Consider the following 19,199-nt stretch of genomic DNA (forward strand, 5'->3'; position numbering starts at 1 on the left):
GCAAAAAAAAATTTGGTCATATAGGTAGTAACATACGTCTCTATGAATTCGAGGTTTTCTGTTGTAAAAAGTGATCCGTAGCTACGTAGGTAACTGATTTAAAACTGAGTAAATAAATTCTCACGAGTATAATAATTTACTGAAATTTTGTATTTCGCCTTCGCGCATTCATATAGATAATCACCCCTTGTACAAATAGCTACAAATGTTAAATGCAAAATAATGGTATGATTTTGCAATATATATATATATATATAATAAGTATACCTTCGTTCTATGTTATATTCAAACTTCTTATTTGCAGTAATATAAATTTGAGTAGTTACTATTAACTATACTTACTTGTTCTCATTGCATATCTGTGTAATGCAATATTAATTATAATATTATTATGATGTATAGTGGTACTATGAAAACGACGAGCTTACAAAGCAAATTTGCTAATAAAAAAAATATAAAATACCGATGAAACCACGTGATTATAATTACTGCAGGTACATAAAAATAATTACAGCGTAATTTACTCGAGTATATATAGGTACCCAGATAAAATATTATTTTCATGACGTTCCTCGTGAACATGCGATACGCATAGTATTTAATTTCGTAGAGGTAGGTACGTACAATCATAATATTATTTTTTTTTTCCCCGTTGTCTATAATATAATTAATAAGTATTATCCTGTTGACCGGTTTTTGGGATTCTTTCGGTCTCTTCTGGTCCAGTGTACGTCACAGTCCGTTTTCACACCGCTCTCCGTCGAGTGGTCGTTTACATTTTCTTAGTGGTCGTATCACAACACAGATACTGACGTACCAGTGGCGTACCTGTAAGACATTTGCGGAAGATGTAAATATTATTAAATTCATCATTTTATAAAAACCATTGAGAATCCAATAGCAAAATCAAATAATATTATGAGTAATGCTTAAACATGTTTCTGGCTCCCCCCGACCAGGGTACACCACTGATCGACACAGCATACCTACCATATTATCGTATTCATAATATTATGATATTATTTTTAACCTTCGCCGTCAGAGCAATACAATAATATAATCTATTTGACTGAATTTCGACGTGTATAATAGTTCGACCTATACCTATATTACTGTCGCTCAAAAATATAATAAGATTACTATCATCCACACACACGACTAATATTATTACCTACCCTTGTTTTCGCAGAGTTGATCTAAACGATCGTTTCTCTGCACACTCGTAAAGTAGATACACAGCTTTTAATCGCTAAGAGTTACCTCTTCAACCAGACACACAATAATATACAAATGGTGTAAAGAGTGTTGACATGAGATATTATGTAATATATGTACCATGTGATGTACCTACTCGTGTTTTTCGTCCGATTTTTGTTTGTTTGTTTTTTACTCTACAAGGTCGTCTCGCGTAGTAGTCGTAGGTAACACGTGTTCAACAACACGAATTCTATCGTTTTAATATTATGTTACTATATTATAATATTATTCGAATTATAGGAAATTTTCTTCATACTTTTACCGAGAATCGTTGGAATTATTATTGATAGCAGTTACGACGCTACTACACGACTACGAATTACAATATTTGTGAAAACCGTTTAATATACCGCAATAATAATAATAATAATAATAACGTAATCAGTATTTAGTGTAAGTGCATAATTATTGTGCTAGGAATTAGGGCCCTTTTCTTTCGGTTTTAATTATTTCAATGTTTGGTAATTGGTAAACGCGTTTATTTTTATGATAATTTTATGTGAAATATAAGTAGGTACTAGTGATTTGCTCTATAACTATAGGTTCGAATTACCATATTTTTCATGATTTAAATTTTTTTTGTACTTTTGTCTGTTTAATAAATAGTATAACGATGTGTGAATATTGGCCACTGTACAAATAGTAGTAATTAATAAATAAAGTGACAACTGTATTCCTAATGTAGTATATTATATTAGACGGAATACTGCAATCAAATTTTAAATAAATGTTAATAAACATAAACAGAATATGCATATATTTGAAAATTGTCTAGAAACTCACTATCAGCACGTTTAGTTAAAACATTTTTAAAGCCAAACAATACCGTTTTATATTGAATCGACGTCATGTTTTTTTCTATATCATCACGATAACATTATTATCTTTTTATATTATTACTATCACTTTCCAGTAAGTATGACACATTGACACAATGACACCTATAGAATATCTCATATTTATATTCAAACCAATGTCTATAATAATCAATAGTGTATTACATCTAAACTAAAAACATTTCAATATACCTATATATATTCTCATTTCTTTGTCTATTACCTTATATTTTAACGTATATACGTGCTATTCATATTATGATATTAAATTTCATGTAGCTCGTGTCTGGCAATACTACACTTTACAATTATTATGCTCTTATCATTTTTCATTACATTTTGCGTACAACAGCAGCTAAATAAGTTGCTTGTATTTAAACAATAAATTGTATTAAATTTTCCTCGTATTGGACAATAATTTAGGAAAAAAATTATATATAGGTTATTAATACGTAGGTACCACTTACAACACAAACCACAAATTATTTTTCGATTTAATACTACGCTTTTACATCCCATTGATTGTAGTAATATTCTGCTGTGAAAAAAAAAAACTAGCGTATAGGTATCTGCGACACGCTTGGTAATCTTCTCGACTCAAAACCGAGGTAAATCCGATAACATTTAAGGGTAGAAGCATAAAACATAGTACTATTAAGAATTATATAATACAAAAATCTCCTTAATAATTTTAACTTTATTCACCAGCTGAATGTTGGTGGTCTGTGAAGTTAATGATTCAACTTTAAGAACCTTAAAAAGTGATCGTAGTTTTTTTTTATTTCTTTATAACATAATTGTTTTCTTTAGATTGATGTGTCGTACAGTTAAGTTTTTTTTTTTAACCTAACGCTTCAGTTTTTTTAGGGATCCGGTCCCAGAACCGCATTCAAGGTGCTATATTTATTTTACATTTCAATCTGAATTAATTATGTCACTCACTAGAGGCCCATTCTACAACCATTGTAATTCCCACACGCAGTTTATACCGTTGTTTTTTTTTTTTATCACAGACTGAAAATTGTCTTTTTAGTTTTTTCATAAAAATAAGTATTATGCATTAATTGTCCATTTCTTCCGGTTAGGTACATGTGCCATTTTGTTGGATAGTAAAGGTTACTCCGCTGCGTAGGTTTCACATAATATATTGGTGAATCTTGTTTTGCCATTAGAAAACCAAATTCTTTGATCTAGTGCATTCGATTTTTAGTCGTCTTACAGTATTGATTTTACTTTTCTGTTTTATTCAGGATTCAAGATCTTGTCATTCGTGTAGGTATCGTGTTGTAGTTTAGTAAACTGTCTATTACGATTATTCAATATGAGCATATACCTATTACATAATACCCTATCTTTTTGGAAGTAAAAACTCTTCGTTCGATCAATACTGATAATATTGATTATTTGATTGCATAATTGATTGTTGATACATATACATGTAATATTGATTAGGAATTTAAAATAGATAGATAATTCGTTCATGGCAGCATAACAATTTAAATATTATTATGTATAGTTGTTGTTTGTTTTAAATTATTCAAATTACACATTTAGACTGGTAGCGGAAGAATGTAAAATGAATTACCGACTATTCTCAGCTGGTGTGAAAGTATGATATTCGCTAGTTAAATCAAAGAAAATAGAAATAATAGGTAGGATGAAATAAATATATGAATATAAATAATATTTATTTAGAAAATCAATTTTAAGGTTACACTTCGGGGTTAGGTTAGGTTACGCACCATATGATAGTTTCGGTCCCAGCCATACAGTTAGTGCAAATGTGCAATGCCTTGTATTGTGATTATATGACGAAATGTTGAGATATAAGAAAGAAGTCATGTAGAGGGACAATTTGTGGTAAAAACTAATATTATTAAATTTCGTAACTATTTGACAATCTTTACATGTAGCAGAGAACATACTCTCTGTTAGCGGGAGGTATATCTATTGTGGATGCCTCATACAGGAATTAAATACTTTTTCATTAGGTATAGGTACATTACATTGGCCATTTGATGATTGTAAGTTTCTACACGATTCCTGGGGGAGGGGGGGGGGAATTTTGAACACGTGTTTATATTTGTGTGACAAGGACTTGTTGCTAAAAATCACGACTGGGTGACCATCCGGAAGGGAGCAATACTGGGCGGTACGTACACTCAAAGCACGTAAGCAACTGAGTTTAAATACTGCGCCACACTGCTCCTTATATTAAATTATTATTATTGTACTCATTTATCCTACAATTTCTCAAAACTTTTTATTTGATATTTTCTTCGAACAATAAATACGCTATACATGTTTATAACTGTAATAACCGAATAGGTAGATAAAAATAAATTGTATGTGGTTCTTTGATATTTTCACATTATGTTGTTCATTTTTATGCAGACAAACCAAATTTAAACTGTAATAATAATTTAATTGTAACGTGTAAACTGTATTTTTTTCCGTCACTGTATATATTTTTTTTTTTTGATTTATTGACTTTAGGTAATTGCAAATTACAATTCGTTCATAATGTAATTTTTTTTTCTACGACATTCAGACAATACTGATGCATCAATCCAAAGTTTATCAAGTCCAACAATATTAATAAATTGTAAGTACATCTAATAAGTTATTAATTTAATTAATCAATTATGTTTTTATTGGATCATTGGTGCAGATTAAATGCACCTAACTCAGTTATAAGAATAATTTCAGCTTATATTAAAATATTTGATAAACAGTATAATATAGACGATAGTAAACGTATTCTACATAATAAACGAATACTCCACTATACGGATGAAACAATACCCCTAATACGGTATTATATTATTATTATGAAAAAAATGTGTTAATGTTTAGTATAAAATTTCTCAAAATAGTTATAATTATTATTTAAAATTAAAAAAAAAACATTTTAGCATTTCAGAATGGGAATTATTTTGAGCCTTTACACCGATTAAAAACTATAAAATTACCAACAAATTGCTTAAAAACTATGATTATTTATGAAGCGTCCTTGCGTTTTATATATTATGTATTATTATATCACTCGTCAGACGAGTCATACAAAATTGATTAAATCATGTACTATCACTGAACTTTCTAAAATTGATAGTGTTTACTAAAATCGATAGAACACGTGTATCTATGTACATAGAACTCGGTATTCGGTATAGATAATATTGGCTTACATGGTCATCCAAAATTTTGCGTCACAGAACTGTTCGCCAGTTTTTTTTTTTCGGAGGGGAAAACATTTTACGAAATCCCCACCAATTTTTTAACGCCGAATTTGAATATTATAACTTTATATGTTTACGGTGTACAACTGTACACTGATTTCGACAAAGTACTACCACTGTTGAATCATTAATGATGTGAACAGTATCAATTATAATACAAAACTATTATTACATTTTTCGTGATATTATGCTGTTATAATATCTAATTACCTAATATTTATTTAGGTACAACATCTTGCTTACGAATAGTTTATTATTAGTTTTTCGTTTTTTTGTTTATAGTACTACCTCTTCTGCAGTTTTATCATGGAAATGGCGGCGAATACAGATAATAAAACAAATGTAGACGAAAACAACCAAGACTGCACTACTATCTCTTTCGAAACTCACGTATGTTTTAATACAATTAATTTGTAATTCTACATTAGATTTTAGAAAAAAAAACTTCTGCAGCCGGGTCGCATAGGCGATTATACTATTTATTATGATGTTATTTTTGTCGTTCATAATTGCCGATTGGAGCAATATAAAAACAACCTCTAGTATTAACGTAATAACGTGTAGTCATGTATTTCCATAATTCCTAAACCGACGTGTTTGCAGACGTATGACCAAATAAATATTCATGCTGCCTATTGATTTACTATATAATACTATTATGCAATCATGTACAACTTATGTACGGTTTTAATTAGTTTGGGCTTTACTTAGAACTGAAAAGGTTAAAATTGTCAAAATATTGCACACAAGAAAATATATTATTAATCCATAATATTTTTGTTTTATTTATTTTTTATCATTTTGACAAATGTCACAATAAAAAACACATGCAGATGAGCTTAAGTAAACTGTGCCAAATGTGTGGTATCGATGTCGGCTTGATATATGTTTTTATAATTATTAGTAATTTATAGTGTTATTTATAGTGTATTACACTAATATGCATATCGTAGTGGTACCTATCGTGATTTTAATGTAAAATTATAATTGATAAACCGATAAAAAAAAGTGTCTAGGTTAGGTTAGGTTAGGTTATGTGTCTATTACAAAACACGATGGTATTATATTTATTTCGGAGGAAACGTTAAGTCCTTTAATCTTTGTAGTTGTACCTACGTTTTAACGATACGATTTACAATTTAGTTTCATTCCTGTCGTCAATGTGGCACAATAAATGATATCGATTTGTTTTTCGATATTTTCCATGTTGAATATAAATACTATTTACTCCAGCTGTATCTTATACTAAGTGTTTTAAATTTTTTTTAAGTCATAAACAATATTCGCAAACCTATTATTATTTTATAGGGTACTCATCCGAAGACGTGCATAGAAGGATTTGAAAAGACCACTAATTGGCGTTTTCCACGGTTGTTGATAAGCAACAACAAACAATTAGCGGTGAAATGTCTGTGTCACGCCGTGGTCTTGGCTTACATATTGGCTGCCATCAACCATTGGTATTTGAGCGGTAGGTGAACAAGCCTAATTACATAATATGATCTGCAATGGCGCCGAGCCCCACGAACAGGCGTTATTAAAACAATAGCTGGAATTATAGGATTGGTGGTGGTATAGTTGTAGACAGGTCACAGGTCTAATATTATTTTAATATTATTATTATTTTTATAGAGTTCGGCATCGCTGCATAATATAATGCCATATACAATGTGATTTTTTTAATCATACCCTATTTTTTGCTTAAATTATGTATAAATTCAATTTTTAATTTTTTTAATTTTTAAATACACTTGAATACCATATTTCAGAATACTTGAGATTTTTTTTTCACTTAAGATGGTCCTGTAAAAATACAAACTTCTGTTTTTCAAATAGGAATTCCCCTTTTTCACTTTTGGTTATTCAGAAAATATTTTTGTTAAGAATTTTGATGTATCTTAATCACGATTTCAACAAGTAGTTTTTGAATTATATATAACTTTGTGCACTATGGACAATGTCTATTGTAATGGGTTAAGTATATAATATATGTATATGGGGACTAGGATGATTTTAAAATGTCAGTATAAAATAAACAATAATTTGTAAAAACGGTCCAAGTATAATAAACAGTACATCTAATGTTACTTATAGTTTTCACAATAATTTTTAAGGATTATTGTCCTTAGTATAAACATTTTAATGACCCTGAAATAATATCCATTAGAATTTTTATTTAGGTCCTTCAACATTTTCAAGAAAATCACTCGTTGAATAGTTTGAGGTGAAAAGTTGAGTTCTCATTTGAAAAATAGAAGTTTGTACCGCCACAGGGAACTCCTTAAGTGGTACAAAAAATACCAAATTTTTGAAAATATGGTCCTTAGATAGGTACATTCTAAAGATCAGAATTTGATTAAATGTACTGTCAGTTAGAGAAATCGGGGTGAACGTGCTTAAAACAATCTCCTTGTAACTAACATGCTTATAATATACAATAACGATAAAGTTTTTGACAATTGCATCATCTACTTGTTGCAGACGTAAAAGACATCGGTTGGAAAAACGGACTAGGACTACTGATCGTCTTGGCCACCTGTTATTACGGTGTGCAGCCATTCAAATTCCTGTTCACGTTGATACCGGCCGGGAAACTTGTAAATGTATTTCCACACGAGCACTTGAAGTAATACTATAGAATATACTTAACTATTATTTTATATGGTTTTATAATCATTTTTTTATGGTCCATCGGTGTAATATGGTTATTATGTTAATCGTTGCTGTCATCAACTATACCTACTCCGAAGTGTAAACTTTCCCGCACCTTACCCGCTGATTTGTATTGAGTTTATGCAGCGAATAATTAATTGTCCTATTATAGTAAGGTCATATTTTTGTAATACTTATAATACGAAATAATTAATACAACTAAACATAATAAATCTCGCCTTAAAGATGTGAAAAAAATGTTTAGTGCTACTAGTGTAAAGAAAGAAAAAGAAAAATGTTTTTCCTAAATGTGTAGGTAACCTGTTCTATTACTGCAGTGACCCGGGACATTGTTAAACAGCCTAATTCAAAAGCAAGGTCATCGTACAAAAGCATCAAGTGTTGTTTTTGAATTTAGACACACTATACCCATGTGCAATGAACATAGTATACAATTACTCAATTTATTGTCAAATTGGTCACGGTCGAATTTGTTTCCGTGCGGTAAACTTAGCCGTTTGAAAATAGTAACTAATGTGCAAGTGAAAATTGTACTAATATGCGACTAAATTTTTTTCAATATAGTAGTCTAAACTTTACACAGACTTAGACGTAAATGTAAATACCGAAAAAAAGATAAAACAACAATATCCGCGTGGTTCATCACCACAGTTTCACTCTTGTTGAAGAAACCATTTCGTATCGTAATATTTTGAGTTTTTTAATGAACCCAAAAGCTTAACGTTTAACCGAACTTATCAAAATAAACATTTTAATACATTTTTTTTTTCTTATCGGATAGTATTGACATATTTTGATTTAAGAGTCCGAGTAAATTATATATAATATTGTGTTTACAGTAATGATTTAATTGTTTTTTTTTATCTTTGTATGCTTACACTGATTAAACAAAATTAATTGTATTCTTTATGCCAAAGGTCTCAAATAGTTTTGTTGTTTGTTCATTAAAAGTCTAGACTTGTAAATATTTTTTTAGAATTCACCATTTATCGTTTCCCTAAATACGATAGGTCACGGTAAAGCACATAACAAACAAATACCAAAACTTTTACTGCAATAATTGATAGTTGTATTTTTAATTTGTATCACTGAAGTACATATCACGAGATCCCTCTGCAGATGGCTATATTATATTTTATAACTATCTTGACACATCGTTCGTCAAATAGCCTCAAACGTTGCCATAATATAATATCCACCGAATTAAAGCATTGCCAAGTCTGTATAAACATTCCTTCCTTACGCTTTGCAAGTCCTTGTTTTTATTAGTAGGCAGTTATATAATTGTATAACTTATTATAGTTATTACAAATAATAATATGAAATAACTAAAGCGTCTTATATGATATTATTGTGTTTTGCTCATACAGAATCGGAGTGTTGTGCACTTTCTTAGGGTCGTTCGTCTTATTCATTTTCTTCGACACAAAAAACAACCGGCACAGGCTGTTGCCGTTGGCTGGACTTGGTGTTTTCGTCCTCGTCGGATTCATATTCTCCAAACACCGTGGTCACGTGAATTGGACCACGGTCGCGTCCGGTCTAGCCACGCAGATAACCATAGGAATGTTGACCATCCGATGGCAGGTCGGCCGATCTATAGTCCAGGCAGTCGGAGAGTTGGCCGAAAAGTTTTTCTCCTTTGCGTACGTCGGTGCTAAGGTGACGTACGGCAACGAGCTAATCGACAATTATGGTGTATTCGCGTTTAAGGTTAGTATTGTTGATCCAGATGACGTACTAATATGTTTGCATTAAGTCATTTAATATTATACCTAACCTAACCTAACCTAACCTAACCTTATGCTAACATAATAATATTTTCGACCGTCCATGTTACAATATTATAATTTATTATTGATCGTACGCGGAAAAATCCGTTATGAAAAACATTAATGATATTATGATATACTTTATACTATTTTTTTTTGTGATCGAAGGCCATCGAGGTCATAGCGTTATTGCATCTCGTCGTTTTCCCAGTGTGTATTCTATTCGTATGTATATACTTAAATAATTTAAATTCATTTATGATTTTGCATAATATTTTGACTGTACAAAAACATGAGTATAAAATTACAATATTTTAATATTAATCCTTTTTCTTAATCTATTCTTTAATCTGTTAACCATTTTGAAGTCTCGTCATGACAGCAGAGGCTTATCATTATGTAACCACTTATGCTTGTGTTTATAAACAATTATAATAGTTAGGTATACATTTTCTTGGTATTTCAAAAGCATATATTTTCAATTTTACTTTAAAAAATCAAATCATATTATATCTACATATACCACTGAATTAATCAAAATAAAACATAAATATTTCAACAAAACATATATTTTCAATAATACCATGTAAAAACATTTTGGTGAAATTCAGTGTAGTATGGTAGTACTTATACATACTTACTCAGTTTTCGTTTCTAAACTAGTTTCTTTATGTTAATACTGTTTTTTTGTCCTTGAAGTTTAGGATATAATTTTGCATTGACTTTCGATTATAGCTGGAAATACTAGGAAATAAAATTTCTAAGATCAACTACAATTCATTACTCACAATTTAATTTATTTATGAACCGTGAGTCAAATGTGGTGGGTAAATAGGAACCATTAACTTTCCAATATTGTCGTGTCTAAATAACTTATTGGAGGACTATAACCTCATTTATCTGTATCGTTGATCAGTCGAATCTCTGTGACTTAGTTAGAAATTATGAAATTATGACTTTTTGGTAATTATTGCTGCTCCATGAATTATATCTTAAGTTTTAGACTCTATACGCTCATCTTGTACGACGCAAACAAACGGTGACTAGAAATGACAATGTTTCACTTGCCTGAACACCTGTATAAAACGTAGGGATTATTTAATAGTAATGTCACGATAATTATTTTTTTTACATAATGTACGTGGTCTTTTTTTTGGTTCTAATTTTTGAGTAGTATTTTCACACAACAATCACCGTATTCTTTTTTTATCATGTACCCATCATTTTCAACTAGTTATATTATCATAATATATCATACACAAACATTTTGAATTTATTACAGGTGCTGTCAGTGTTGTTTTTTATGTGTTTTATTATTGAAATACTATTTTACTATGGAATCATACAGACAATAGTCATAAAATTAGGATGGTGCTTGCAAAAATTACTGGGAACGACAGCAGCCGAATCAGTCAATACCTGTGCCAGCGTGTTCTTAGGAATGGTAAGTAAATTTGTCAGATACAAGAAACTGTAAATGTATATGGTGACAGACATAAATTATTAGTAACATATTAAAGCCTACACATTTTAAACATTAGAATATTATACAAAAATCTAAAGAAAGTAGGTATATGAAATCAATATTTTGTTTTTATGAGAAAAAAATATATCTACATAAAAACAACTGGCTGTGTAGTTTATTAAGCTAATTCAGATAAAAGTAGTAGTGTAATAATTAATAATACGTATTTATCTGTTTAGAAACCAGAGAAAAATATTTACATATTATAACATATACAATATACATATTATTTATATATTTATAAATATGTAAAACTAGACACCAATATAGCAATATAGGTGCCTTATTTTTTTTTTAAAAACATGGTAAGTAAAAATAATACTCTTGGAACATAGAACATATTTTGCAAACAAAACATTTAATTATTAATTATACAAAGTCTGTAAATTAATTATCTTTAAAACGTATATTATAATATTTAAATGAATAATATAGAAAAATAATAAAATTAACGTGAGGGGGAGGTGGCTCAAAATAATAGATTGTTCATCTACTGTTTATAGGTACTAAAGATGTAAAATATTAAAAAATGTGTATGTTTAAGTTATTAAAATGTTTCACGAAACAAAAATGTATTAAGTAATTGAATTATGATTTGAAGTGAGTAATAGAATAATGTATTTTATCTAATTAAATTTAAAATTCTTATCATCTATTTTATTTTTATTTCATTTTTTTAATACTTTATAAATCGTTTGTATAAAAATAGTAATGAGGATTATAATCGTATCGACGTGTTGTGTTTGTAAAATGAATAACTATTAATGAATAACACATTTAAATGAAGTCAATATCAATGGATTAAAAGCTAAATAAATACTATAACACTATTATATTGTCTAAAATATGAACTATTGTTATATTTGTTTTGTTATCGTAAGAAAACATTATTTACATATTACATTAAACAATTTTACAACTATACGACGCAAATCATTACACACGGTTATTTAAGTGACGTCCTTTGGGAACACTTCATAAATAGTAAGATTATTTTTTCTGACATTAAAATGGATCACGTGTATTCAATTTCCTTTGATGTTTACCTATTTATCTGTTCAATTGGTATATCTATACAAATAGTTTTACGAACAATGTAAATAATATCACTTTTCGGTTTTCACGTGTTAGTTAATATACAGAGTCTTTCAAATTTAGTTTTAGTAAATTAGCGGGGCATCGTTTATCCACTACCATATAAGAACTATTTAATTCTTACTATGAGTTTTTTTAAAGAATCCAATATTTGAATAACATAATAAATTAAGACGGATGCTGAAAAATGTTGAGGACAATTTCATTCCACTCGCTGTTTAAGATTATATTTTATAATACATTTTATTTTTTTATTAAATTAATTCTCAAGGCAATCAATTAACTCGAATAATACAAGAATGAATAATATTCCTTTTTTCAAATAGTAAATCAACAACATATTGTAATAAGCATATTAAACACGATAACTCTTTGTACAAACACAAAATCTTCACTGCTTCACTTAAATGTTAATAATATTGTAAATTAAATATTTTGAGTACTTATAAATATACACAAAAATATTAGGTACGCCGTTACACCATAATAGATGACAACATAAGTACAGGTATACTAGGTATAGGGTACCTATATCAATGTTTCAATAGAATAAAATAAACTAAACTTTTCTTTTATTACATAGTCGGAAGCGCCTATTATCATTAAACCGTATTTAACTGATCTGACTGAATCAGAAATCCATGCCGTTATGATGGGAGGATTTTCAACAGTAGCAGGTATGAATCGTATGATTAATATGAACATAATAATAAATATTGGTGCAATTATACAAATTGTATCTACCAACAAAAAAAAGTGAAAAGCACACAATTTTGATCAGGCTACAGCATTGTTCAATGATTTTAACTTTTAATATTTATTCAAGTCTTAACGTCATATCGAAGTGTATTTGGTACTTGTTCATTATCGCACCACCACCGCCAAGTGTAACATATGTTTCATTCCACCACCGGGTACCTCCGTTAAACCTAATTGTCATGTGTATGATATCTTTAATACACTGTTACAAAACTTTCAAATAAAAGTAAATAATTATCACAATATATTTTTTACGATTAATAGTATCATAGTTAATACTTCATAACAAAACGTAAATAAATACAAAAAAATTAGACAATTCAATAAAGATTCTTAAATAATATGTCAAACATTTTGTGTGTTTTGAATATAATATTGTACTGTTCTCAAAATTGAAAGTCGGTATTAAAATATAAAATAACTCATTAAAACCGACTTTTAACAATATCTTAAAATAATCTGATAACGTTAATTTTGGAATTTTAGCTTAAAGACTGCTGACATAAAGTCACCTGCAGGTTGATCAATTTTATACTGCTCGGTGGAGGGGTGGTGGTTAGGTAGTACCGTGTGTTTGTCAATAAAGTATTAATATAACATTGACATCGATTGTATGCTTTAATAATAAGGAACTGTATTCGCGGCGTACACATCGTTCGGCATTGATTCGGCCTACCTAATTACTGCATCAGTCATGTCAGCTCCAACGGCGCTAAGTTTCTCCAAACTGATTTTTCCAGAAACTGAAAAATCATTGAACAGCGTGGATCAGATATGCACTAAAAAGTAAGTGTGCGTTTTACGTGAGGGTAAATTTTATCAGAGAGACATAACCGAATTAAAATCCGACCACTAGCCAGGAAACGCATTCAAACTCCAAGCAAACTCAAATACCTATGCTAATATAATAATATTATATTAAATTATATTCTATTCCAATATTCATCAAAAGTTGTATAAGTAGACACATGATCTGTTAGATATACTAATACTATACAGTCCAATTCCGAATACAGTGAAACGGAACCTCTAATTGGAGGGCACCTCCAAAAAGTTGGTGGACTATTTTCTGGGAACAAACAATAAGCTCTACATAAAACTGAACCTTCTGAATAGCGAATACAATTTCAGTGACCAAAAATGTCCGGTGTTTAGAGGTTTCTCTGTAAACACAATAATTATTGAGTTTATTATACCCACTGACATTCAATAAGTACCTACGCATTTAAATAAACGTGACCTATACGTTATACATTGAGCTACAATTATTAAAATAATGACACAACAAAATAAAACGTAGGTATAGATAATGCATGAAACAATAATTGATATTACATCTAGTAAACGATATTGTAGTTCTCAAAATAAAATGAATTTATCTTTTTTGGAAAAAATTATTAAAAAATTGAACTACAGTAGAACTCCGATTATCCGAACGCCAATCATCCGGACGTCCAAATAACCGGACGAGAAAAAAACGACACGTGCCGTTATTCATACACGTGTCTCATAATCGTTTTTAGATTAGATAAACAATAGGTATATATTATTCTTAATAATATCCGTCATTCCGACGCAGGTACATTAAAAATGCAGAAGCTTTTGATGAATTGGATTTGGCGTTTAAATGGTTTGAGAGGCAAGACGAATCGAACACCAGTAATTAAGACTTATTATGTTTCAGTTAAATATACAATAAAATTATTTGTTTATGATGGTTACGAATTTTAAATTATATTACACATAATATATGAATAATAAATACATACATACAATAAATTCATACAATTATATGATTTTTGATATATTATGATACGTCAATCATCCGGATATTTGCTTATCCGGACCACCATGATTGACATTAATTAGTCCGGATAAACGGAGTTCTACCGTATGTAGTTTACATGGACATACGCACGGGGAGAGGAGCACCTTCGGCTTTCGTTAACTAAACGACTCTTAAATCCACCATTGCGACTGCACACCTAAATAATATTACGTTTGTGATATTATATGATTATTATTACCCACCGTGTCAATAATGTTGAACAATGTTACAGGACTAACGACGAGGGCAACGTAATGGACGCGGCTTGTAAAGGAGCCCAGTTTGGATTGAGAATAATCGGAGCGATTGTCGCCAACATAGTGGCGTTCGTGTCGTTCGTGGCGTTCATCAACGCGGTAATATCGTGGTTGGGACACTTGATCGGATTCGAAGACCTATCGTTCGAGGTTCGCAAATACGACAACTATTATATTGTCTAAATCATTATCTCGACGAACTGCGATTTATACTAATCTCTCCGTTGTTCGCCGGCAGTACGTACTGGGCAAGATGTTGATACCGGTCACGTGGTTGTTGGGAGTCGACCCTAGTGAGTGCGAAGCGGTCGGCCAACTGATTGGCCTGAAAATGACGATCAACGAGTTTGTGGCGTACAAACAAATGGGCGATCTAATCAAAGAAGGCAAGCTTAACGTGAGTTTTGTTCTTTGAACTTTACGGACATCGTAATAGCCGAACGATGATCCACCCGGGAACGACATTAGAGATGGCGGTGCTGAGATCGACATTAGCACTACATTTTCCTTAAACGCTTTCTATGGCCCTTAGATCATATATACATTATACACTGGATAGAGCTATAGCGTATGTCACGCGTAGTCCGTGTTTGAAGCAGACCTGTTCATGCCCGAAGTACTTATTGCGCATGCGTGAGAAATGAAATAGATCGTGCGGGACGGGGAAATAAATCGCGCGGGACGGGGAAGGAACAATTATGTGTTATAGTGATAAGGACGATTAGGTACTGAATGCTTAGATCGTATACTTTGCTCATGCGCAGCGATGACTTCGGGCACGAACAGCTATGCTTTAAGATTTTAAACCATAGCTCTATCCAGTGTATATGATCTAAGCTTTGGCCAGTCAGAAACGATATCACTAAAGGGCTTATGCGTATGTTTTATAATATGTAATATTGAAGCAATAATATGGTTACAGCTTTTTGAAGTGTAACTTTTTAGTAAATCCATAAGGAAATACAAAATAATGTAAAGAGGAAGTTCAATACTATAATATTCAAATCTGGGTTTTCAACTGGTAATCTGCAGTATAATAATAAAAGTTTAAAAACTTAATCAGAAACAAAACACATAAAAATTATGCAATTTATTTTGTTGAAACGGTCTTTTATCTTATTATTTCAAACTATTTTTTAAAAAAATTATTGGGTAAAAAAATATCAAGTTCAAGCGAGTATTGTCTATTGATTAAGTGAATAACTTAAACTGCAGCAATGGCCACAATATAGTCAAAGGACAAAGCGTAATAATTAGTTACCTACTTAACTACTACAATAATGAGACATGTCAAAATGTTACGCGTTCAAATTTTCTGATATTTACATTTTTGATTATCAGTTAACATCTACTTGCACCCACTCACGACCCACCCATCAGACTCGGTCAGCTATTTTATTAAAATTTAAAAGCAATACCAACAACAATAGATGCTTTTTCATACAATGCATTTACTTTCGATATGACAATAAGTTCGTTTTTTCGGATTAATGTTATCGAATTTTTACGCCATATCCATGAGGAATTTTTTTTTAATCACAAGTCCTGGCTTTTCGGTACACGGAGTCGTTGACCAAATCATGTTGAATCGAATGATTAGTACAATTTCGATTTCGAACACAGGTGACCTTGCCCGTTTCGGGCTACTGATTCGAACACGGTAACGGCAGAACCATCTACCACGTGCAAATTTCCGCACAGAATCATAAAAAATCTTTGGTGTGGCTAAACACACATTAGCACACGAGATAGCGCTGCCACCTGCCGTACAGAATATTTATTCGTACTTAATATTTGTTTTTATTTTTGACCAACCGACGTGGTTCGAGACCACATCGATCAAATTATGTTATCACTGTATTTTTCATTGCGTAAGTAGGTGAAGGTGAAGTTATGAGTCATGCTTATGACTTATTTTCAAACTTAGACTTAACAGTATTATCCGTAGAAATATATAGGTGTATAGAAATTGCAAGTATAAACATTCGGTAACAATTTCATGTATCTATCTACAGGAATTCAAGATTTCATTGAGGAGTTATTATATTGATAACATGTTAACATTCTTCTTTGAATGTGTGCATCGCGCACTCAGTTACTTGCACGTGTAATGTTACATTTTTTATCCCCCCCCCCCCCCCCGTGTGTGTGTAATTCACTGAAAACATTTTTTTTTTATTTTCCTAGAATTTCGAAAGAAATGAAGCCTCCCTCAGTCATCTTCCCACTGGCTACGTCATTGAGTTTGTCGATTCGTTTTAACGCATGTTTGATTTTCAGCGAAAGTCAGAGATCATCGCCACTTTTGCTTTATGCAGTTTCGCTAATCCCGGATCGATTGGTTCGATGATTGCCACGCTGACAACTTTGTGCCCGACACAGCGATCGGCGATAACCAAAAATGTGTTTAGGGCATTTCTAGGTGGTACGGTCACTTGTTTTTTAACGGCTGCGATTGCCAGTAAGTATAATTATGTTATATTCGGTATATTATACGGCGCACAACTAGGGCTAAAAAATATTTCGTCCTAACACCATCAATCGTACCTGCCCAAAATATTTGTATATAATAACTATAGGTTACAAAACATCTCAAATAAAAGTAAATAATGTTGGTATACCTTGGGGAGACGATAATTTTATATTTTTTCCCGTCATGGAGTGGTAGTGTAAGTTCAATAACTAACAAAATAAATATTAAAAATGCCATTTTGTATTTTCCAGGTTTACTAATGCCCGATGAAGGATTAAAAGACTAAAATGAATAATTAAACATTGTAATTTTTGTGTGTACATTTTTTTTTATATAAGTTCGTGTTATGTTTTATATATTTTAATACCTACATAATAGTATGCATGTATCCATCTCGTATATAATATATTTTATGATTTTTGTGAAAAAATGTATTGACGTAATCCTCATTCTATTTTGTTAAGTACGGCTATTTTATATTGTTAAATAGTTAATACACTATATTATACTTTATTGATAATATTATGTGAGTATAAATAGTATACACAATGTGAATAACAACTAAAAATCTATACATATATTTTTTGTATTAAAGTCAATGGCATGGATATACACTATTATACGAGCTGTCTCATCTGGTGCTGCCCTTGCCAATGCGATTTGATTTTTTTAAATATATTTGTAAAATGATGTATGTACTGTATATGAGTATTTATGCTTATTTTAATAGTAATATACGAGTTATGGTATATGCGTATGTAACCAATGAAAGCCATTTAAATAAACAAAACAATTTTCTTTTTTTCGTCAGCTCGAAATAATCTACGTGTTAACTACCCTACAAATACCAATAGGGGTTGAACAATTAAGTAATAAACACATTCCAATCTAAAGAAAACTATTGATATAACTTTTATTGAAAACGGTCTACTGGGTCTATTAACTTCGAATGAACCAACTAAAATTCTTAGCTGCATCACCCAATTTCATCCGTTAAAAATATATAACATTACACAAATGCGCAATATAAATAAATATTTATTTTAATATACTTCAGTCCCAATATTATAGCTTTTAGAATATTTCCAAACGTGGTTCAAACTACTTTCCCAAACGTTCCTGATATCTCTAAGAACAATTTCAATTTTTCGCAAAATCAATCAAGTATTCTTTGAGTACCTATATAAGTTACAAAAACACATTCAACACGTACATGTCCCCAGCCCCACCCAATAAAAATTTTTACATTTTTTTCAACTCAACATTTAGCTGTCAATTAGCAACAATTTGCAAACCTGTTTTCACAATTTGCAAGCCTTTAGTTGAATCATAAAATAAAAAAAACTAAGGGTGGGGCTGAAGACACATGTCCCCAGCCCCACCCATGTCAACGAAAACACATTTTTTAATTTTTCTTGAACCATCATTTAGCAGCCAATTAGCAACGATTTGCAAGGTAGTTGTCGAAATTTGCAAGCCAATATT

At 30.7% G+C, this 19,199-nt stretch overlaps 1 protein-coding gene and 1 long non-coding RNA gene across 6 annotated transcripts in view; one reads left to right on the top strand and one right to left on the bottom strand.

Annotated features, from left to right (window-relative positions):
* The window catches only part of LOC111042622 (sodium/nucleoside cotransporter 2-like), a 28,110-nt gene extending 9,647 nt beyond the window's left edge, over positions 1-18,463 (top strand). For 2 of the 5 annotated variants that reach the window (XM_022327303.1, XM_022327305.1), the window contains exons 2-13: positions 4,590-4,698; positions 5,615-5,722; positions 6,641-6,803; positions 7,814-7,958; positions 9,376-9,718; positions 11,060-11,221; positions 12,981-13,074; positions 13,786-13,942; positions 15,217-15,391; positions 15,480-15,638; positions 17,522-17,702; positions 17,966-18,463. In XM_022327303.1, the coding sequence (XP_022182995.1) occupies positions 5,639-5,722; positions 6,641-6,803; positions 7,814-7,958; positions 9,376-9,718; positions 11,060-11,221; positions 12,981-13,074; positions 13,786-13,942; positions 15,217-15,391; positions 15,480-15,638; positions 17,522-17,702; positions 17,966-18,000 (1,698 nt within the window). In that variant the 5' untranslated portion in view covers positions 4,590-4,698; positions 5,615-5,638 and the 3' untranslated portion in view covers positions 18,001-18,463. Of the gene's footprint in view, positions 1-4,589; positions 4,699-5,614; positions 5,723-6,640; positions 6,804-7,813; positions 7,959-9,375; positions 9,719-11,059; positions 11,222-12,980; positions 13,075-13,785; positions 13,943-15,216; positions 15,392-15,479; positions 15,639-17,428; positions 17,703-17,965 lie in introns of those variants that run through there. The other 3 variants (XR_002605484.1, XR_002605485.1, XM_022327306.1) reach the window with 2 other exon arrangements.
* LOC111042623 lies at positions 425-4,494 on the bottom strand. The gene is made up of 2 exons (XR_002605486.1): positions 1,176-4,494; positions 425-828 (listed from the first exon to the last, which is right to left on the bottom strand). It is a non-coding gene; the product is annotated as an uncharacterized LOC111042623 (long non-coding RNA).
* Positions 18,464-19,199: the final 736 nt, after the last annotated feature.

This window comes from Myzus persicae, unplaced genomic scaffold (genome assembly GCF_001856785.1).
Source record: "Myzus persicae strain clone G006 unplaced genomic scaffold, MPER_G0061.0, whole genome shotgun sequence".
Lineage (NCBI taxonomy): Eukaryota > Metazoa > Arthropoda > Insecta > Hemiptera > Aphididae > Myzus > Myzus persicae.